General features: G+C 41.9%; 4 protein-coding genes and 1 non-coding gene across 54 annotated transcripts in view; all 5 read left to right on the forward strand.

The window, feature by feature from the left end:
* The window catches only part of mim (missing-in-metastasis), a 43,539-nt gene that overhangs the window by 17,714 nt on the left and 7,195 nt on the right, over positions 1-18,630 (forward strand). For 27 of the 50 annotated variants that reach the window (XR_015272852.1, XR_015272853.1, XM_086838121.1 and 24 more), the window contains exons 3-11: positions 10,657-10,718; positions 12,411-12,484; positions 14,636-15,090; positions 15,147-15,404; positions 15,529-15,612; positions 15,730-16,029; positions 16,466-16,480; positions 16,668-16,782; positions 16,940-17,824. Coding sequence is in view for 46 of the 50 variants with exons in the window: in XM_086838121.1 (XP_086694247.1) it covers positions 10,657-10,718; positions 12,411-12,484; positions 14,636-15,090; positions 15,147-15,404; positions 15,529-15,612; positions 15,730-16,029; positions 16,466-16,480; positions 16,668-16,782; positions 16,940-17,824 (2,248 nt within the window). In the remaining 4 variants the exon portion in view is untranslated. The remainder of the gene's footprint in view (positions 1-10,656; positions 10,719-12,410; positions 12,485-14,635; positions 15,091-15,146; positions 15,405-15,528; positions 15,613-15,729; positions 16,030-16,465; positions 16,481-16,667; positions 16,783-16,939; positions 17,825-18,630) is intronic. The other 23 variants (XR_015272854.1, XM_086838123.1, XM_086838162.1 and 20 more) reach the window with 7 other exon arrangements.
* Positions 11-83, forward strand: TRNAK-CUU (transfer RNA lysine (anticodon CUU)). Its single transcript has one exon. It is a non-coding gene; the product is annotated as a tRNA-Lys (tRNA).
* On the forward strand, positions 1,647-2,619 carry LOC110189687 (Chemosensory protein B 42c). Its single transcript, XM_020959861.2, has 3 exons — positions 1,647-1,989; positions 2,049-2,225; positions 2,294-2,619. Exons 1-3 carry the CDS (start codon positions 1,750-1,752, stop codon positions 2,471-2,473), a joined length of 597 nt encoding a protein of 198 aa, XP_020815520.2. The 5' UTR covers positions 1,647-1,749; the 3' UTR covers positions 2,474-2,619.
* LOC110189316 (uncharacterized) lies at positions 2,759-4,730 on the forward strand. Its single transcript, XM_020959360.2, has 3 exons — positions 2,759-4,176; positions 4,233-4,406; positions 4,470-4,730. Exons 1-3 carry the CDS (start codon positions 3,934-3,936, stop codon positions 4,644-4,646), a joined length of 594 nt encoding a protein of 197 aa, XP_020815019.2. The 5' UTR covers positions 2,759-3,933; the 3' UTR covers positions 4,647-4,730.
* On the forward strand, positions 5,097-7,629 carry LOC110189317 (uncharacterized). Its single transcript, XM_020959361.2, has 3 exons — positions 5,097-6,187; positions 6,247-6,420; positions 6,484-7,629. Exons 1-3 carry the CDS (start codon positions 5,945-5,947, stop codon positions 6,652-6,654), a joined length of 588 nt encoding a protein of 195 aa, XP_020815020.1. The 5' UTR covers positions 5,097-5,944; the 3' UTR covers positions 6,655-7,629.

Below are 18,630 nucleotides of genomic sequence, written 5' to 3' on the forward strand. Positions count from 1 at the left end.
TTTACCAAGTGCCCGGCTAGCTCAGTCGGTAGAGCATGAGACTCTTAATCTCAGGGTCGTGGGTTCGAGCCCCACGTTGGGCGAATTGATTTTTTAATTTTATATTTTTATCTCTCTTTTTCTCTCTTTTTTTTTTATGTATTTTTTGTATTCTTTTAAATATTCCCCAATTGTTTTGTGTGAACTTTGGCTTTACTGCCAAGCCGCTAGTATTTGATTTTGTCTCGTGCCTCGATGGCGTGGGTGACAAGACGCTAGTCTCTACTCAGATTGTATGTATTTATAGGCGAGTCCGATACTACACACGAGACCTAATGAGTTTTTATTTATGGCAGCCTTCGCAGCTGACGCAACGCTTTGCCATTTCTATGACAATATACATATGTATGTATGTATATCGCGTCGGGTTGTTCGCCTCCTCCTACACCTCCTCTCGCCTGTATTGTTTTCTTGTTCGGAATCCGCTAAAAGGCACATTCAAGGCTAGATCTGTACTGTAAAATGAAATGGCAGCTACCAGTGCATTCTGGTTGAGAGCGAACAGGATGTGGTCAGGATGCCATCGGGCTGTGAAATATGGAGCAAGGCCCTTCTGCTTTGTAGACAAATGGAACTGTGAACGTATGTGGTCTTAGCGATTTATAACTTTTTATTCAATATCATTTATGTGTTCTTAAATATTTCAGTGAATGTGCTTTAAACAAAACAATAATATAGCATTTGCTGGAGCTAAATTCACAATGACTGTCGTCACAATTCCGTTCCGTCTGTAGATCTGTCTTCTCCCACGCACAGACTATGGAAATCCGAGCCGAAACAGGAATGCGCTATGCACTTTCCCCTTGAAGAGTCACAGACAATTATATGGCGCAAAGAATCGTCGTCTTAGCTGTATTAATTACTTTGCGTTATTCAGTAAATGACTATGCGGGAATGATTCCTGATGCTGTTCACTCCGCTGACGTGGACTGACTGCTAGATCATCGTTTATGTGCTCATAGCCAGTTTAATCACATATGACATGTTGAGATTTTAACTGCATGTTAACTCTTGCTCTTTCTGCAACGAACAGCAATCAAGGGGTAATTAATTTAAATTAAATTAAAATTGCCTTGCGATACACAAGATGGAATCGAGGCTTGTGTTAAAATTTTGCTTGTTATTGCGTGTGGGTGTGGTGGGTGTTGTCGTGCAAAATTATGCAAAAGAGTGAAGTACTCGTTTCGTGTTACTTTACTGCATTTCAATGTTAGATAAATGTGTCACAGAGTCTGGTGGAATATTGGTAGGAAGCAAAGTTTTGTATACCCTTGCATACCCTGGCAGTTTAGATTTGATTATTAGGAATAAATTTCATAATATGAAACTGAAAAGTAACAGGAGTAATATAAAAGATTTATATATATCATTAAAATTACATTTATAGTCTTACATTTACTGTTTCTATGGCAGCTATATGACATAATAGTCAGACTTGCATACATTTAATGTCGAAATGGTCATCTAAGCGAAATTATCAAACTGTCTGTAAGGGTATAAAAAGTTCTGGTGATCTCAATATGAATAGTACCATTGCTTTGTTATAGATCATGAAGTTTTTTATAATGTGCCTGATGATCTTTTTTTTAATGTTAACGAGCTGATTTAGTGGCGTGTAATCCTAATCTTAATCCGTAACTGTTGTGTAACAGGCTCAACACCTACGTATTAGCTATATATAGCCTGATTCGCCATATTTCAAAATCAATCATGTTGGGACCTCTGTTTCTACTGATTGCTGGTGTAAGTGGGTCCTGGGCCGCGGACTACGAGCTACTGCTCGAGGATCCTGATATCGTCTCACCCTGTACCGAGCCTGCTCCCGGGGCGTTACATTTTGCTGACCTCTTCAATATGGACGACTTTGTGTTCCAGCAGGATGCTGATATCATTCGCTTGAACGGGAACTTAACTTCCATCTGGGATGTGCAGCCCACGGACCGTATTTCCGTAAAGTCACTCTTCGTAAAGCGAGCGCGACAGGAACCAATTCCCCATAATCATTTCAGGCCAGGTTCTCTACAATGCACTTTGAGCGCGGCAACTGGGAGCCCACCGTATTCAGCGTGTTTACACCAGACTTTTGCTCCATGATGTTTGACGAGGAAAGATATTGGTTCAAATACTGGACTTCCTTCATTTCAAACCGCGAGGAAGTAGAGGAAAAGTGCATCAGAACTCGTGGTGTGAGTCCCGAGACTTAGGTCGAATTTTTATCGGAATTATGCTCTTACGATATCGGTTTTTATTTCAGACTGTCCTGGTGCATATACCGTTTGACTTTCGACTTTTTATACGGAACATTTCTGCCCCAAACATTAAAGGCCGCTATAAGTTGGTGTCCGTATTTGAGGCTTTCGACGAAAACGACATCCGTCGACAAAATTCTATTTGCTTTGAAATCCGAGGCGAAGTCGACAAAGTAAAGAAATAAATTCCAAGGCTCTGCTGGGTGTCTTGAATACACAACGATTTGATATATTAATAATAAAAGTGTTAATAATATAAGTGTTAATTTCATTGCGACATTTTATCCATTCAACTACTGCAATCGTTCTTAAATATATCGTATTCAAACAATTGTATGTATATATACTTCAGAGGAGATCATGTGTGGCAATCACGGCGAAGCATATGTCAGATATATTAACAAAGACATTTATATACATCGGTAAATGGATTTTACGAACCACGATATTATGAATAAATTTCTCATAATTTTAAAAGCTGCATCTTTAAGTGATAACACATATTATAATAATAAAAAAAAAAAACAAAAAAAAAGCTTACCTCGGCACGCCGAAGTTTTTATACCCTTGCAGGTTTCAGTTTGATCTCTAGTTACAGTTTTAAATTCACAGTTTTGCATTTTCCTCTATATCTAACGATCGTTTCTATGACAGCTATAAGATATAGTAGTCCGATTTTCATAAAATTAAAACCAAAATTGTTGAAAATTGGAAAAGTAAGCATTTTTTTTCTAAAAACTTTCCAATCGTTTGTATGACAGTCGTCCGATCCGTTCCGTTCCAACATATATACGAGTAAGAGTATATAGAAGACTAACTACAAAGTTTCATTTAGATAGCTTCGAAATTTAAAACTAGTTTGCGTAGAAACGGACAGACGGACATGGCTAGATCGACTCGGCTGTGGATCCTGATCTAGAATATATATACTTTATTTGGTCGGAGGTGTCTTCTTCACCGCGATGCAAACTTCTGACTGAAATTATAATACCCTGCAAGGGTATAAAAAGCATATTATCTTATATGTCCAAATGATCTGCTGTAATTATTAAAATGTTCAATCTGTTGAAGCCGCTTGGTTTTCAAAGTGACCTTTCATACATCTTTGTGCCCATCTCCTTTCTCTGTCAGTAGCGCACAAGAGAGTTTTCTTAGTTGCACTCTGAGAGAGCTTTGCATTTTGCCTATCCAAATATTATTGAGTGGAAACACAATACAATTGAAAGGAACCAATAATAGGTTTGCCGTCCTGTGGTCTCAAAGTCAAAAGATGTAAAGGGTAATTTAGATTTTTCTTACTTTTACAAAAAGTGAAAGCAGCAAATGGGGAATTATGTGTGGTTATTCCACTGTTCCAATTTATTCTTAAAGTACAATTTAAAGATCCGTAGGCCTCAGTTTGCACTATTTATGATCGAAATGCTTTTGGTTAAATGAAATGAAATTAACTATAGTTGTTAATCTGTTACATGATGATACTTGATAGCCGATTACATCCCGTGATGGAATTAGGAACAGGGGTGTTTGTCAGTAATTATTGGATTAGAAACATCGGGATGTCAAGCAGTAATTGATTCTGATAATTTCTGATACGATGGGGCACCATTTATAAATGGTCTGATCCCACATTTGCTGATGTGCAATCATGTTGGGATCTCTGCCACTACTGCTTGTCTTAAGCGTGACTTGGTCCTGGGCCATGGACTACGAACTGCTACTCGAGGAACCGGACTTATTCTCGCCCTGTACCGATGGACCGCCAGGCTCCATCAGCATCCAGGAGGCGTTCAACTCGGAAAATTTTACAATCTCCATGGAGAGTGATATCTTGCACCTTTCCGGCAATGTAACTTCCAGATGGGAAGTAGAGCCCACCGATCGGGTTTCGGTAATGTTGCAACTGAAGCAGCCACAGATTAGGACCTAACGCTTGCATATTTGCAGGCAAGAATAAGTCTACTCTATTTCAATCGCGGCACCTGGGAACCCACAGTCTACTCTATAAGCGTAAACAACTTCTGCCCCCTGATGTACGATAGAAATCAGTATTGGTTTAAGTACTGGACCAAGTATGTATCCAATCGCCACGAAGTTGAACACCTGTGCCTTTCAGCTGGAGTGAGTTCCACCTCTGCCAGAATCTCTTTAGCCAAATTATTCAAGGGTCTGGCTTTTTTCCAGGCCGTCTTTGTACACAACCCATATGACATGAAGATGAGACTGGACGATTTTCGTGGTCCTGTTCTTCGAGGGCGCCATAAGATATTGATTATCTGCACAGCATTCAGCAATACAAACGTACAACGCCCGGTTTCTTTTTGCTTTGAGATCAGAGGGGAAGTTTTGAGGATAAAGTAAAAGAATTTGTATGTAGGATTGGAAATATTAATATCACAACTTGATATTTGAAAATAAATAAACTTCAAGCTATATTCCTGCAAATTTTTTCTTTTATTTTACTACCCTAAGGCACCCCTTTGTGCATTAATTTGTTCTTAATAACTTTTTTTAATTTTGTCGGAACAAGTTGAATGCATATGAACTGCCATTTGTATCATCTGATTTGAGACAAATGTTAAGTGTACCTCCCACAAATATATGCATTATACATACTTTTTATATATTTGAAGGGTATTATTATTTTAATTAGAAGCTTGCAATGCAAAGAAGTCATTTCCGACCCTATAAGGTACATATATATATTCTTGATTAGCATCAACAGTCGAGTGGATCTAGTCATAACCAACTATCCGCTTCTACGCAAACAAGTCCCTCAGTTTGAATGAAATTTTTCACTCAATCGTTATTCTTTTCCTATTCATATATAACTACGAATGAGCCAGATCGGACTCCTATATTATATAGCTGCTATAGGAACGATCGAAAAATGTTTACAAAAAGAATTGAAAATATCAGCATCTACTTTGAGACCTGTAATTTTGGTATTAATTTTGCGTAAATCGGACGACAATAAATATCATATAGCTATCATAGGAAAAACCGGAAAATTAATAGAAAAGATGTAATGAGTAGTAATGTATATTGTATAAGATAAATGTATATAGATTAATAATGATCCCACTGTAAAATAAAAGAGTATAAAAAAATATTGGCGTGCCGCATTTAGCATCCTTATTTGTTGTCATCAGATTTTCCTTTAATGTTTAGAATACTTTCACACTAATATATTATGTACACATCTTTTTTCAATGTGTATCAAAATCAAGACTATATGTATTCCAGTTTTTTATGCCTTTTGTGGAAGAGGCGTGCCCCAAAGTTAATCTGATCTCATACTTTTATATTCCATGAGATCTTTCCTTCGGTTTGTTGTTACAAAAATAAATAAATTACAATATAAGGGTACAACTATTTGAAATGTTTAAATGTAATTTATACTGAACAGAGGGCATCGTATACATTCAAATTTAAACATAAAGTGTATTGTCCGGAAAACTAATATGGAACCTGTGAAGTTCGTGAGAAGAAGCTGTGTATTTGCGATGACAACCCAAGATTAAAGTGAACTACAAAGTTGTGTTAAGTCAGTAACGATTGGATTAGAAAGAATGTTGTTTTTAGTAATTAAGTGTTTCGAACAATTTCATTACGGGCAGCTATAAAGGGTCTGATCCCACATTAAGTGTGCCTCAATAATGTTCGGAACTCTACTACTGCTCTTCATCTTCGGCGTGACTCGGTCCTGGGCCGTGGATTACGAAATGCTGATCGAGGATCCGGACATATTCTCGCCCTGTACCGAAGGACCGCCCGACTCCATCACCGTCCAGGAGGCGTTCAACTTTGACGATCTCACAATCTCCATGGAGAGTGATACCTTGCACGTCTCCGGGAATGCAACAGTCAAATGGGAAGCTCAGCCCACCGATAAGATCGTGGTAATGTCGCACTGAAGGACTAGGACAAAGACTAGGACTAAACGCTTGCATCCTTGCAGGTACAGATAGACATATTGCACTTTAATCGCGGCTTCTGGGAGCCCACTGTCTTCTCTATGAGCACGCAGGACTTTTGTGCCTCGATGTACGATAAGAATCAGTATTGGTTTAAGTACTGGACCACCTTTATAACGAACCGCGACGAAGTCGAAAGCCAGTGTCTCGCAACTGGAGTGAGTGCGAGCTGAGCATTAATCTCTCTTTTCCCCAATATAAAAAGGGTCTTGATATTTCAGACCTTCTTGGTACATGAACCGTTCGATGTGCGGTTTAAAATGATGAACTACCGGGGTCCAGAGCTTCGGGGACGCTATAAGATGGTGATAACAATCAAGGCATTGCACAAAAAATTGCCGCGACCGTCTTCAATATGCATGGAGATCAGAGGGGAAGTGTTTAAAGCTTAGTAGAGGAAACAGGAATCTTTCGATACAAAGTTCGATAGGTTTGTTCCCTTTAACAGACTTTTTTCAGTTTCAAAATATTACAATTACAATATTTGTGACAATAATATATATTTACATATATCAAGCTAAAAAAAAAACCCTGAAATTAGATCATTTGTGCTTGGTTTACCGACAGGAAGTGATTATTGTTATCAAGATTGAAACAATTGTTTTCACATTAAAAACATATATGCTTTTACGATCGTATCATCTTCATAAACGCAAAGAGAGGTTTATTTTTTATTTAATAATCCAAAAAAGTTGTGTTAGAAGGACTAAATATATGTATATACATATATGTATGTATCTTTGGTGTCGGAAATGTCTCTATTTGAGGCTTGGGATTTAAAACAAACATGTATTTTTCGTGGTATCAGAACTAGAGGGCTTTATCGCCATTTCCTGGTTATATTACACTGTGCATTTATTTTATATTCGTTTTGCTTTGCGGCTTGTGGTTTGTGGCACGCGTTGTCGGCAACTCGAGTTCATGCTGCGGTTGCCACATCGGTTGACCGCATGTTGCAAGCAACTCCTTGGGTTACGGCGGCCAGCAGCAGAACGAGAATGGGAAAGAGCCTCGGCGCTGTTCATATTTGGGGTCACGACTGCCATTGTTGGATGAGAAATATGCAAATGCAGCCGACTGTCGGCTATTGAATTACCCGATGATGATTGGCATAAGCCCGATCGATTCAAATCGAACCAATCGATTTGCCAATTTGCCAAGCTCCGCGGCAAATGCGGTTGGGTGAGAGATAGTCGAAAACTTCGAGGCGGGAGGGATGCCTTGCCGCCGAAACACTTTCATTTCATATTCCTGGTGAATAATTTTCTACTTTCTAAAACCGAAGAGCCCCGAACAGAAACAGTTTTTAGGTGCAAATTAGCAGCGCACGATTCGGCGGCAAAGTCAACATCTGGCCAATACCGAAATGATGGCCTTAAGGCATTCATACTCCTCTATACATACATATATCTACGATAGTTTGTCGGATCGCATAGAAAATCAATCAGTGCGGACTTCTGGCCAGGCTCTGGGACTTTGCATAAGGCTTTCCAGGCTTCTGCCAGCTTCTTTGTTTTCTAACCCGAAATGTGCAAAGTAGGACGAGTCGATGTGATGGCTCTGAACCCGTTTTGGCCAACTCCGCCCCTTTCTAGCTGCTTTCTGCTGCCGTTCGGGAATCTTTGGGCCACTATCTAGCAGCGACTGCAGCAAAATTGATGCATGAATGGGTCTGTGAACCAGCCGAGGAGTCGGTTCGTGTGGGCCGCCTTTGTAGGCTATTGGAAAGATCAAGAGTTTATAATGCCAGTCGGGGCCACAAGTACAGCGGTGTGTGTGTCTGGTTGTGGGTCTCTGTGTCTCCTCAGTGGTTGTTGTGTGAACTTTTCCAGTTTCGCCGAGAGTTAGTTGCCAGTGTTGCCGCTGCTGTGAGTGGCATAAACTGTGGGTTTTTAGGTGTCTGGCTCGGCAGAGAGTCGGGCTGCCAAGATAAATGGATACACATCGAGGTGCTTGCCTGGATGCACCATGTACATGGCACTCGCTGGCTTCCTCGGCCCACAGACTCCAGCCATGTCGATGTCTGCCAGAAACTGGAAGTGTTTCAAATACACAATCACTATCTAGCGGGAATGATTCCAGCTTTGGCTGATGATTTGGAAGATATATGCAAAGGCTTTAATTTGTTTTGTTTTTCTTATTGAAAAATATGCAATATTCGTAAGAATTAACCTTGTTTTGTTTAGCAATTCTTAAGAAAAAGAACCAAATTACAAGTTATAAAAGAATGCTCTAGAAATTCCCAAATCGGAATAAATTTGTATGAAAATTAAAACGATCTCTGTTAGATCTGTGTAATTCCGTACTTGCTATTAAATTACAGATTTCTCTTATAGACTTTGTGGTCATTTTGGTGTATCCGTTGTACCTAAATAATCCTACTAGCAAAAGGATCCATCCATCCATTCATAAGGAAATCTAGGGGCTTTAAGTCGCACCAGCTGAGAGCTCTTGCCCAAAACGCCAGCACAAAATACAACTTGGACGCCAACGCAAACGACTTGGGCCTGGTCAATGTAATGACAGCTTCGCGTGTTTTGGCCCGCTCGTAGATGGCTGGATTGGTATCGGCCTGGCTTCGGTGGTCTCTGTATGACAACAAAATGTTCATTCACAAAATGCCGCCAAGCCAGTGCCTGCCCACGCAATCGAGGCAAAAGACGCTTATCAAGTTGTCGTTGGCTGTTGGTTGGCAAACAAAAAATTGTTTTGCAACGTTATAAATAAAGTAAGAAAAAAAAACCAAAATAATAATGATTTGCATGTGGGCTGCGATTTAGAGTTAAACGTGGTTCAATCATCGGGAAAATCGGCTTAAAACTGTATGAAAATTTCAATATTTATGGCCTTTGGGGGAAAGCAAGCATTCATTCATATTTATTATTTTCATTGATTTTGTTTGAATTCTTTGAACTTTTTGACGATGTTTTTCCTAGTTTCTATTTTTATTTTATCTTATTTTGCATTTCGTATATGGTGGCTTATAGTTATTATTATCGTTCGACTGTCTCATTGTTAAGGGTTTCCATTGTACAGACAAAAAATGAAAAATAAAAGCTAGCAGAAAATGCTGAAAATCGATTTCCGTTCAATTATTATTTTTTTCGCTCTGCTTATTTTATTTTATTTTTTTTCAGTTTGTTTAGTGTTTTCCTTCGGCATTGTCTGACTGTTTATGCAACTACCCTGGCCCAGACCCGGCTTCTTTTGGGCATTTTGTATTCGAATCGATTTTGCGATTGACATTTGGCTGCCTTTTGTTTAAAGCTCTGTTTGAATTGCGCAAAATGGAAAGTGAAATGGAAATGAAAATGGAATTGCAGTTGGCATTTGCTCCACGGGCTGGGCTGGGCTTGAGCTTGAGCTGGAGCTGGTTTAATCCCTCCCTTGGTCAGTAAATTAAAACACTTGATGTCTTTATTATAGAGCTTCCCCCTTTCAATGTCATTTGTTGTGCAATTGAAATATTATTATGGGCAATCGCCAAGCAAAACAAAACGAAAACTCGTTTTCGCTTTTATTGACCATTTGCGCTTCTTTACTTGCTATTATTTCTCTTGGAAAAAAGAAGCAAACATAAAATCTTTAGCTGCCTTTTACGGCTGCCGGACACTTGGCCAGAAGCCAGATACTTGACCAAATAAGTATTTTGGACGGGATTATGTGAGAAAACTATGTGTGAGAGAGACATATGGTTACTCTTTGAAAATAAGTTCCATTTTCCATAGGAATAATTACTATATTTAATTAAAAACGTAATGAAAGTTTCCCTGTGGGGGGAACAGGGAAACTTTCATTAAAATGCACCCCAAGGTCTGATTCTCAATTCGGCTTTGTTTTGGGTCATTTACTCATTGAATTTACACCACAACATATTTTCCTGCTTCAATGTTCACATTTTGTTTTAATGAAAAGCGCAGACAACAAAAGTCAAACTCAATTAGATTAAATCCAGTTGAAATAACAGCGATGACAATGTGAACTTTGAACTTTTGTGCAAAGTAATGGGATTTAAAGTATATTCCCCCAAAAGGCAACCCGAAATTGAGCTCAGTCAGAATCTTCTGCTTGAGATTTATCAGTGGAGTGTTCAAAGGGAACCTTTTTATTTTTTTTGTGTGACACGTACGCCCAATTTGTGTTTTTTTATGTCAACCGACTGTAATTTTCCCACAGACGAAAGCTTTATTGCATTCCTTGACTTTGGCCGGTCTCTTATTGATTTTCCTTGGGCTTTTCCCTTTTTGCTGGGGCTTGGGAAAACGTTTGGCTTACGTAAGATTTTATTGGCGCAAGGAGCACTTTGGGTAAATACTTCATTGGCTTGGGGATTGATTCTCTGATTGTTTGTTGGCCAACTTATCTAACTAATTTATTCCCTTCCTGTCTTGCAGAATACTTCGCCGTTGTGGGAGGATTTCGTAGCAAAGGCCGGAAAACTGCACACATGCTTGAGGTAAGTTTATATACAACAACAGCGACAACATTGATTTCCCTATCGGAAAATTCTCTTTCTAAATATCAACGAGATCTCGACAGGGGCCAGACACCGATTGCAATTGCAAAACTTTAGAATGAGAACATGCAAATGAATAAACAAACTTTTCGTTTACCTCGACTTGCTTTTTATGCGATCTCCCGCCCCACACTCGGGCATTATGTGTCTATGATTATTTTTGTACTTTTTCTGTGCTGTGGAGACCACCGACGCGGCCTCTCGTGTTGTGTTGTGTTGTTTTGTTTATTTTATTTTCTCCCTCTGCTGTTTTTATGCTCCGACTTGGCCCAAATTTGCCCTCGGACGAGGATCCCCGAAGCAATGTCTGGGCATCGGCATATAGCCGCCGTATAACGGATGCATTAATCATACCCCGAATCACGTTGTCCGAGCTGAAATCACCGGGCTTGCCAAAACTCGCTCCGAGTGTTTGCCCGCTGCGCTTGACACACATCCACGCCGGGGTCCATGCGGGGTGCGGACTTTCGGCGACCACTTGAGTCGATCAACAAGACCCACCGTTGGTTCCCCACATCTCTATATACTCTTGCAAAGGGTATTTACACTTTACACTTGCTAAACGAGAAGTAAAGTCAAATGCATATTCACCACGACTTGTACTTTCTCTAGAGTAGTGATGCCTAAAGCCTAGACTCCGTGATTTCAATTTCTTTCCATGACCTCTGCCGCCACATACAACGCACTAGTGGTTTTCATTTGGAGCATTCCGTGCTATTAAATTATTATTTATTGATTTAATTTTTAGAAGTTTAATATCTATAAATGTATTTTGTTTGCCATATTTGTATATATTAAAATCTAGGTAAGTTTTCCGTGCATCCTTTGACAAGTTAGAAACTTAGGGTGACAGAAAATAGTGAGAAAGAAGGGAGAAAATTCCAGATTTAAGGTCAAGTAGAAAATATACACATATATAAATTAATAGTTTATATACTGAAAGAAAATCAAGAGCCGATACCGATATTTTAACTATAAATGCTAATAATATTTTAAAATAATGTATATTAAAGTTAACTTAATGATGACAGGAAATATCGATAATGAAGCGTTTTTAGAGGTTTGATTGAGTTCTGATTTTGATAATTTAACATTAAGATACAAACAAGAAATATGTATTCTAAAAACGTTCTATAATAACTGGAAAAATATAAATAATACAAAAATATAGTTATCGATAATGTCGCTATATATTAAAACGATGTGATATTTTTCAAGGTTTAAATATTCGATATGACAAAGTTGACGATATTTTCGGTATGATATTTAGCGAAATCTTTTTTACATTCAATATATCGATCTCTATTAATGGACATTCTTACGGTTGAATCTAACGTGTGAATTTTTGTATACCTTTTCTACGGACTATTAACCCTCGCAAATAATGCATTTATTATATTTTGACAAGTTACACCCCCAAACACGTGGAAGGGTATTTCTGAAGTCGGCACCCGACTAACGTCGTCATTTGTCCCTCTTCCCACTGCACTGGGTGCGGTGTCCCTCTTCATTTTCTTTCTCTAGCTGTCTGCTAATTGAAATGTCGCCCACGGCCAATTGAAGAAGAGATTATTATTGACTCTCCCCGCAAATATAAAGCTGTAATACTACTTTGGTTCTCTTCGTTCACAGGGCCGCCATCCAAGCAATCGCCGCCTATTTGGATGCCTTCCAGAAGATAGCCGATGCGGCGACCAACTCCAGAGGTAAGTCGAAGCCGCGAACTCGTCGTCTGGGTTGGCTGGATGCCCCGCCAATAAATCCGGGGATCCCCCGTGTCCCGGCCTGGCACTATATCTCTTTCCGCCGCTCATTATTCATGCGTCCGCTCGCAGTCGGCGGCGGTCATCGATCTGATTTTTTAACACACTCACGCTTTCGATGTTTATGTTGAAGTGGCTGGCCGTTGCTGTTCTGTCTGAGCTCACGCAATTCGCTGCTTTTGCTATTTATATTTGTTTATTGGCTGCCTCGCGTCGCACTCATCGAGTGTCCGATTATGCAATGTCGGCGGATGGCTCACCTCAAACCAGATGCCTGCGGCGGTAGGAGCAGGAGAACGCTGCCCAGCATCTCCACCAGGAAAATCCGAAAGGAGAGGAGAGGAGGGGAGAGTTGCAGAGCTAGAACAGACGGCTTGTATTAAGCATGTCATGCTTTAGTTAGTTACAGTTGCATTCGTTTGAGTGGAAAATCTAGGTTTCATTCAAACCGAATGAGGTTTACTGTGTGTGTATTCCCAGAGACTATTGAAAACTTTCAGATTCAGATTGTTGAGGCAACAAAGATAGTAAATAGCACTACTAGTAAATAGCATTACTACTAAAAGTTGATTTTATAATCAAGCTATAAGCCTAATGAGTGCATAATGCTATAAAAATCATTCATAACAATTGATTTTTATTCCGGTTGTTGTTAATTTATATTCAGACTTCATGCTGTATGAAAATACCATCAAGACATGCGATCTCAAAAAGCAAATAAATGCAATTAAAGCATTTCCTAGATTCAATTGAACGTTTGGTGTTTAGTTTAAAAGCGAATTTAACAGTATTGAAATTAAAATGCCTAAAGGTAACTCTGCAAATTGACTCAAAAACATATTCTTTGCAGCATAAACATTAAATGTCCAGCTTTAGCTGTATTTTTTCTGTGCTTTATTCAGTTAAGCCAGAAAATACCGACTGCTATCTAATAATCTGCACTCTGCCGGCAGGGCGGAGTTTTGCATTAGCATATATTGATCCACTCCTGCCATGTGGTGCGACCCCCTTGCTGCTGGGTTTTGGCTGGTGCCAAGTGCATAGCCTCGTTATTCCGGCCATTTGGCCATTAGCCACCCTTTTTGAGCTCAGGAACTACCTAAATGGTTTCATTACTCTTAGTGGTTACTTGGCTTAGTTCGGTCAAGCATTGGCACAAGTGTCAATTGTCCTTTTTGAGGGTGGAACCCGAGCTTCGCCTCGCCTCGGATCGCCTTGTGCACTTGCCATCCTTTTTTAAAGGTGGTGCTTAGTCTGAGCCCACAGCAAATATTTCCCATTCAATTATGTGGGATTTGGAGCAAGTGGCTCCGAGAGCGGCCCAGTCAAAGCAGAATCAATAAGCTGTCGCCTGTTTGGCAGATAATTACACATTAAACGGGGATGGCAACAGTCACGGTCTGAGTCGGAGGCAGTCCGAGATAATCGGGCCGGCTGTCACTCTTTGGTGATAGACAGAAGGCAGGAGGAGCCTTAGCAGTAGCGGTTACCCTGACCAGTTTGCCCGGATCCGACATGGCGTAATGGGCACACACGGGATTCGGGTTTGGATTGGAAGCCAGGGACAAGCCATGTGGAGTAGAGTCCCGAATCGTGCCGCATGCAACGTCTGATGCGCCTGCAAATCGAAGCGACAGCGCGTGGCGTGCCGTCATTATTATTGCATGCTCTAAACATTTCCGCCGCCAGCTTAACTTCCATTCAAAGCGCAATGTTCCCCTTTGCCAATTTAATTTGGCATTTATTTAATATTTGTTCTGATATTCCAGCATAGCATATGAATAATACTGATTCTATGCCTTAAAAAATGATAGTATCTAGTTAGTAAAAGATGTGTCTCAGACAGCTTTCAACCACTTACTGCTTTAAACCATTTCCATAACTAAGTTAGCTCTTTGTAACGTAAAGTGTAGAGCACTTAAATATCAGTATCAACAGCCTCATTGATCTAGCTATATCAGTTTTTTTCCGTTCTTTAGTTTTCACCCAAAGTAATTCCTTCGGTTAAACTGTACGTTCCTTAACATCAAGTCCGAACTGGCCAGATTCGTATTTTAAGAACAATTAAAATAATATGATTTCTTTCATCTACAGGCGCCTCCAAAGAGATTGGCACCGCTCTAACCCGCGTCTGCCTGCGCCACAAGGCGGTCGAGACGCGTCTGAAGACCTTCACCAGCGCCATCATGGATTGCCTAGTGCAGCCACTGCAGGACAGGATCGAGGACTGGAAGCGATCGGTGGCCACCATCGACAAAGACCATGCCAAAGAATACAAGCGCTGCCGCACTGAGCTAAAGAAGCGCTCCAGTGACACTCTGCGCCTGCAAAAGAAGGCGCGCAAGGGCCAGACGGACGGACTACAGTCGCTGATGGACTCCCACATGCAGGATGTCACCCAGCGCCGGGCCGAGCTGGAGGAGGTAGAGAAGAAGTCACTGCGCGCGGCCATGGTGGAGGAGCGACTGCGTTACTGCAGCTTCGTCCACATGCTGCAGCCGGTGGTGCACGAGGAGTGTGAGGTCATGTACGAATTGGGTCATCTTCAGGTGAGTGGGTCATATTCCTTGCTTGAATGTAAATTCTAAAGCATCTTCATTTACAGGAGGCCATGCAGTCGATCGCCCTGGTAACCAAGGAGCCCAGTGTTCTGCCCCAGGCCTCCGAAGAGCTAATCCACGATGCCAAGGCCAGTATCAATCTGTACCCGGAGTCTCCGGGAGGCGGTTCCGGCTCTCAGGGCGGCGGATGCTCCAACTCGCTGGGCTCCCGAAAAAGTTCCGTGTGCTCCATCAGCAGCATGAACAGCAGCGGCTCCAGCAATTCTCCTGGCCATCACCACTATCCACGCTCTCTGTCGCAGGTGCGTTCCCTCGAAAGGGATCCTTGACTATCCACCAACCAGTATCTGGCATTGTGCCGTCCGTTCATTTCTTTGTTTTCATCAACGATCTCTTGTGTTTCGTTTTATTTACGTTTTATTTTAGTTTGTAACGCCTGCAATTCGCTTGAAACCTGGTGAATCCAGTGATAGTGGCTTTAGCTCATCGCCAGCTCTAACAACAACACAGGTTTTCATTTATTTTTCTTCTGTTTAATTTTTATCGATTTAAAATTGCTTTTTCTATGTGTGCCTTGGTAGAGTATTTTCCCATACTAATAGTCTTCGGTTTCGATCATCCTTTTAGACTTCAAATGCAACGAACCAGACTGCTAATGTCTCCACTTGGCCGCCACATTCCCAGGACGTGGTTGACACCCTCCCACCGACTGCCGACCGTCCGCACACCATTTCGACGGCTTATGAGAAGGGTCACCAGCGTCCTCCGCTGACCGTCTACACGTTCCAGAACCCGGAGACCATTCCCGAGTCTGGCACCGGCCTTAACAACGGATCACCTGCCAATGGACAGCCGTCGCCGGGACAGACTACTCCGGCTACCCAGAAGTCACCGGCTGCCTCTCTCAGTCGTCCGCCGTTGCCAGTTGTAAGTATTAGATTTAGAGAGCAGATTCTTAAATAAGTTATTGAAAGAGCTCGTAAATAACACTTGACTATTATTGAGGAATACCAACTCCTTTCGGAACAGAAAGGCATATGTCTAGATTGAATATTCTTAGTTGAACTTGATACCCATTTTTAATAACAATATAGAATGTACATGTAATGTAATGTTAATCTGCGAGCTCTGTTTCTGCAATATTAATATAAAGAATAAGATGTGCAACGCCTTGCAGGGGCAATCGATAACTGCTTTCTGAATGTCTATGTTCACTTAGTTTAAATTGGTGTCTTTGCTTACTAAGATCTAAGACTAACCGGATCAGGCTTCCGGGCTTTCATATAGTCGGTAGATCGACTATTATTATTGTGTTCATGCTATTAAGTTGTCTCTCTCGTTCTGGTGGTGGCCATCGCCTTAGAAGCCAGCCCATGTGGTGAGTATGCATGAGTCTGAGCAACCCACCGATCGTAGATCCAAAAGCGCGCTCATCTGCATGCGCCCAACCCCCGCTAGCCTAGTGACATAGGTTTCCAAACCGCATCATCATTATGAGACCTAAAGAAAAAGTATTTTTGAAACTGGGACTAACTTCTCTTGACACCTCCTGTTCCTCCTTGCAGCGCTGTTCGTCGCTGGAGCGACCGCTGTCGGCGCAAAGCAATCATCGCCAGGGAAGCGGAAGCAATCTGCTGCAGCGTCAGTGCCCCTCACCGATTCCAGCTCATATCACGAAAGGTAAGCGCAACCCTGACTCTGTGGCTAGAGCTAGTCTTCGTGTGTTTGTCTGCACGCTTGCCCTTGGCTAATCCCATCAGTCTTACTAATGACCGTGTTGTGACACTCTCTCCCACGCCCCCACACGCATGTCCCTGCTAACATCATCCACGCACAGAGCTGTCCGCAGCGCATCACGCACAGCAGCAGCAGCAGCAGCAGCAGCCACAGCATCAGCCGCCACAGACACCGCCCACCTATGTCAACATGTCCGAACTGGCCAACATGGCGGCTTTGAAGTTGACTAACCACCAGCAACAGCAGCAGCAGCAGCAGCAACAGCAAAAGTCCGCACCACCGCCATTGCGGCAGCAGAGCTCCATCGACTCGATCAGTTCGCAGCATTCCAACGACTCCTCGGGCTCGCATCAGCTGCTTCAGCAGCAGCCGCCGCACTTGCAGCAACAGCAGTCATCGCAGTCGAATCACCACTCCGCCACAGCCACACGCTCCCATTCCATATCCTCGACGGCCTCCTCGCTGCACTCGCACCCGTCGATCGACTCGACGGTCGCTTGCAGCTCGCTGGTGGGCCAGCACCACCACAGCACCAGCACCAACACGAACACCACCTCGCCGTCCAGTGGCAGCTCCACGCCACAGAACCATTACTCGCCCCTGCTAACCAACTCCCCCACGTCCACTGCCGCAGGTACTCCCAGCGGCAGCAGCATTGGCACAGGCACCGGCCTGGGATTCGTCTACCAGGTCAGCTCGCCCACTCCGCCGTCAAGTGAGGTTCTAAAGATCACCGAGCAGACGGCAGCTGGCAATGGTTCATCTGGCCAGGGGTCAGCGGACAACGGAGCCGAGGAAACGGACGAGCGTTCGCGGGCCTCGGTTCTGCAAAAGGCATCCATGTTCGAGAAGGCGGCAGCAGCAGCTATTTCGCCACCAGCTCCGATTCCGGTGGCGGCTCCGGCACCTGTAATGGCTGCACCAGCTGTCCCAGTAGGCGGAGCAAGCGGAGGACGACGCTCCGAGGCGGAGCAGCAGGAAATGGGTGAGTTGAACAACTATCTGCTAGCAGGATCGTTGCTGCTGAGGAGTGACAACGATTGCAGCACCAAGACCACCTAGCACTTCAGAGAATCCCTGTCAGAGAATCCTACTCCCCGCTATTTTTTATTTTTTTTCCCCTAAATCTCAGATTATTTGACACGTCGTGATTTATTTTGCCACTGTTAATGGTGAGATTCTACGTTTTCCAGAAGTATGCTAACTAGTGTTGGGTTGCTCCTTTCAAATTGGGTAATCAAGGTCCAGGGAGTGATCTTCTTAAAGTCTTTACTAAATTACAAATGTATTGCTCACTAAGGATTGCAATTACTTAGCAACTCTAATTATGTAACATACTTTTAGAAGGTGTTTTTTCTTAATAAGAATTTGAAAGTGACAAATCAGTACACGGCTACAATTATAGTTTAAACAAAGATAATAATAAGATGCGTAACGCGCTTAATTACTAAATAAAAAGCAGAAGAGGTAGCTCTCTCGAAAGAGCGGCTGGCTCCAGAGCCTTTGCTCTCCGTTTCTCTGGTTTCTTTTAAAGAAATTTAAAAGAGCCTAGAATATGGTGTTACGGGTCTCTTACGCATCTTATTAACTTATATTGTCTTTGACTTAACATTCTCATCGTGAATATTTTGTAACCCCAAATTATTTTTGTTTTTGTTTCCCTCCCTTCTCTTCTCTTCCTATTTTTTTGGTTTGTTGTTTGATTTGCCCGAAACAATAAATGAAACAACAACAAATAATGCACAAAAAACAACCTGAACAATTATATTTTTTGTGTTTACCTCACGTTTG

This window comes from Drosophila serrata, unplaced genomic scaffold (genome assembly GCF_035046125.1).
Source record: "Drosophila serrata isolate PLE 108 unplaced genomic scaffold, ASM3504612v1 contig_347, whole genome shotgun sequence".
In the NCBI taxonomy this organism is placed as follows: Eukaryota; Metazoa; Arthropoda; class Insecta; order Diptera; family Drosophilidae; genus Drosophila; species Drosophila serrata.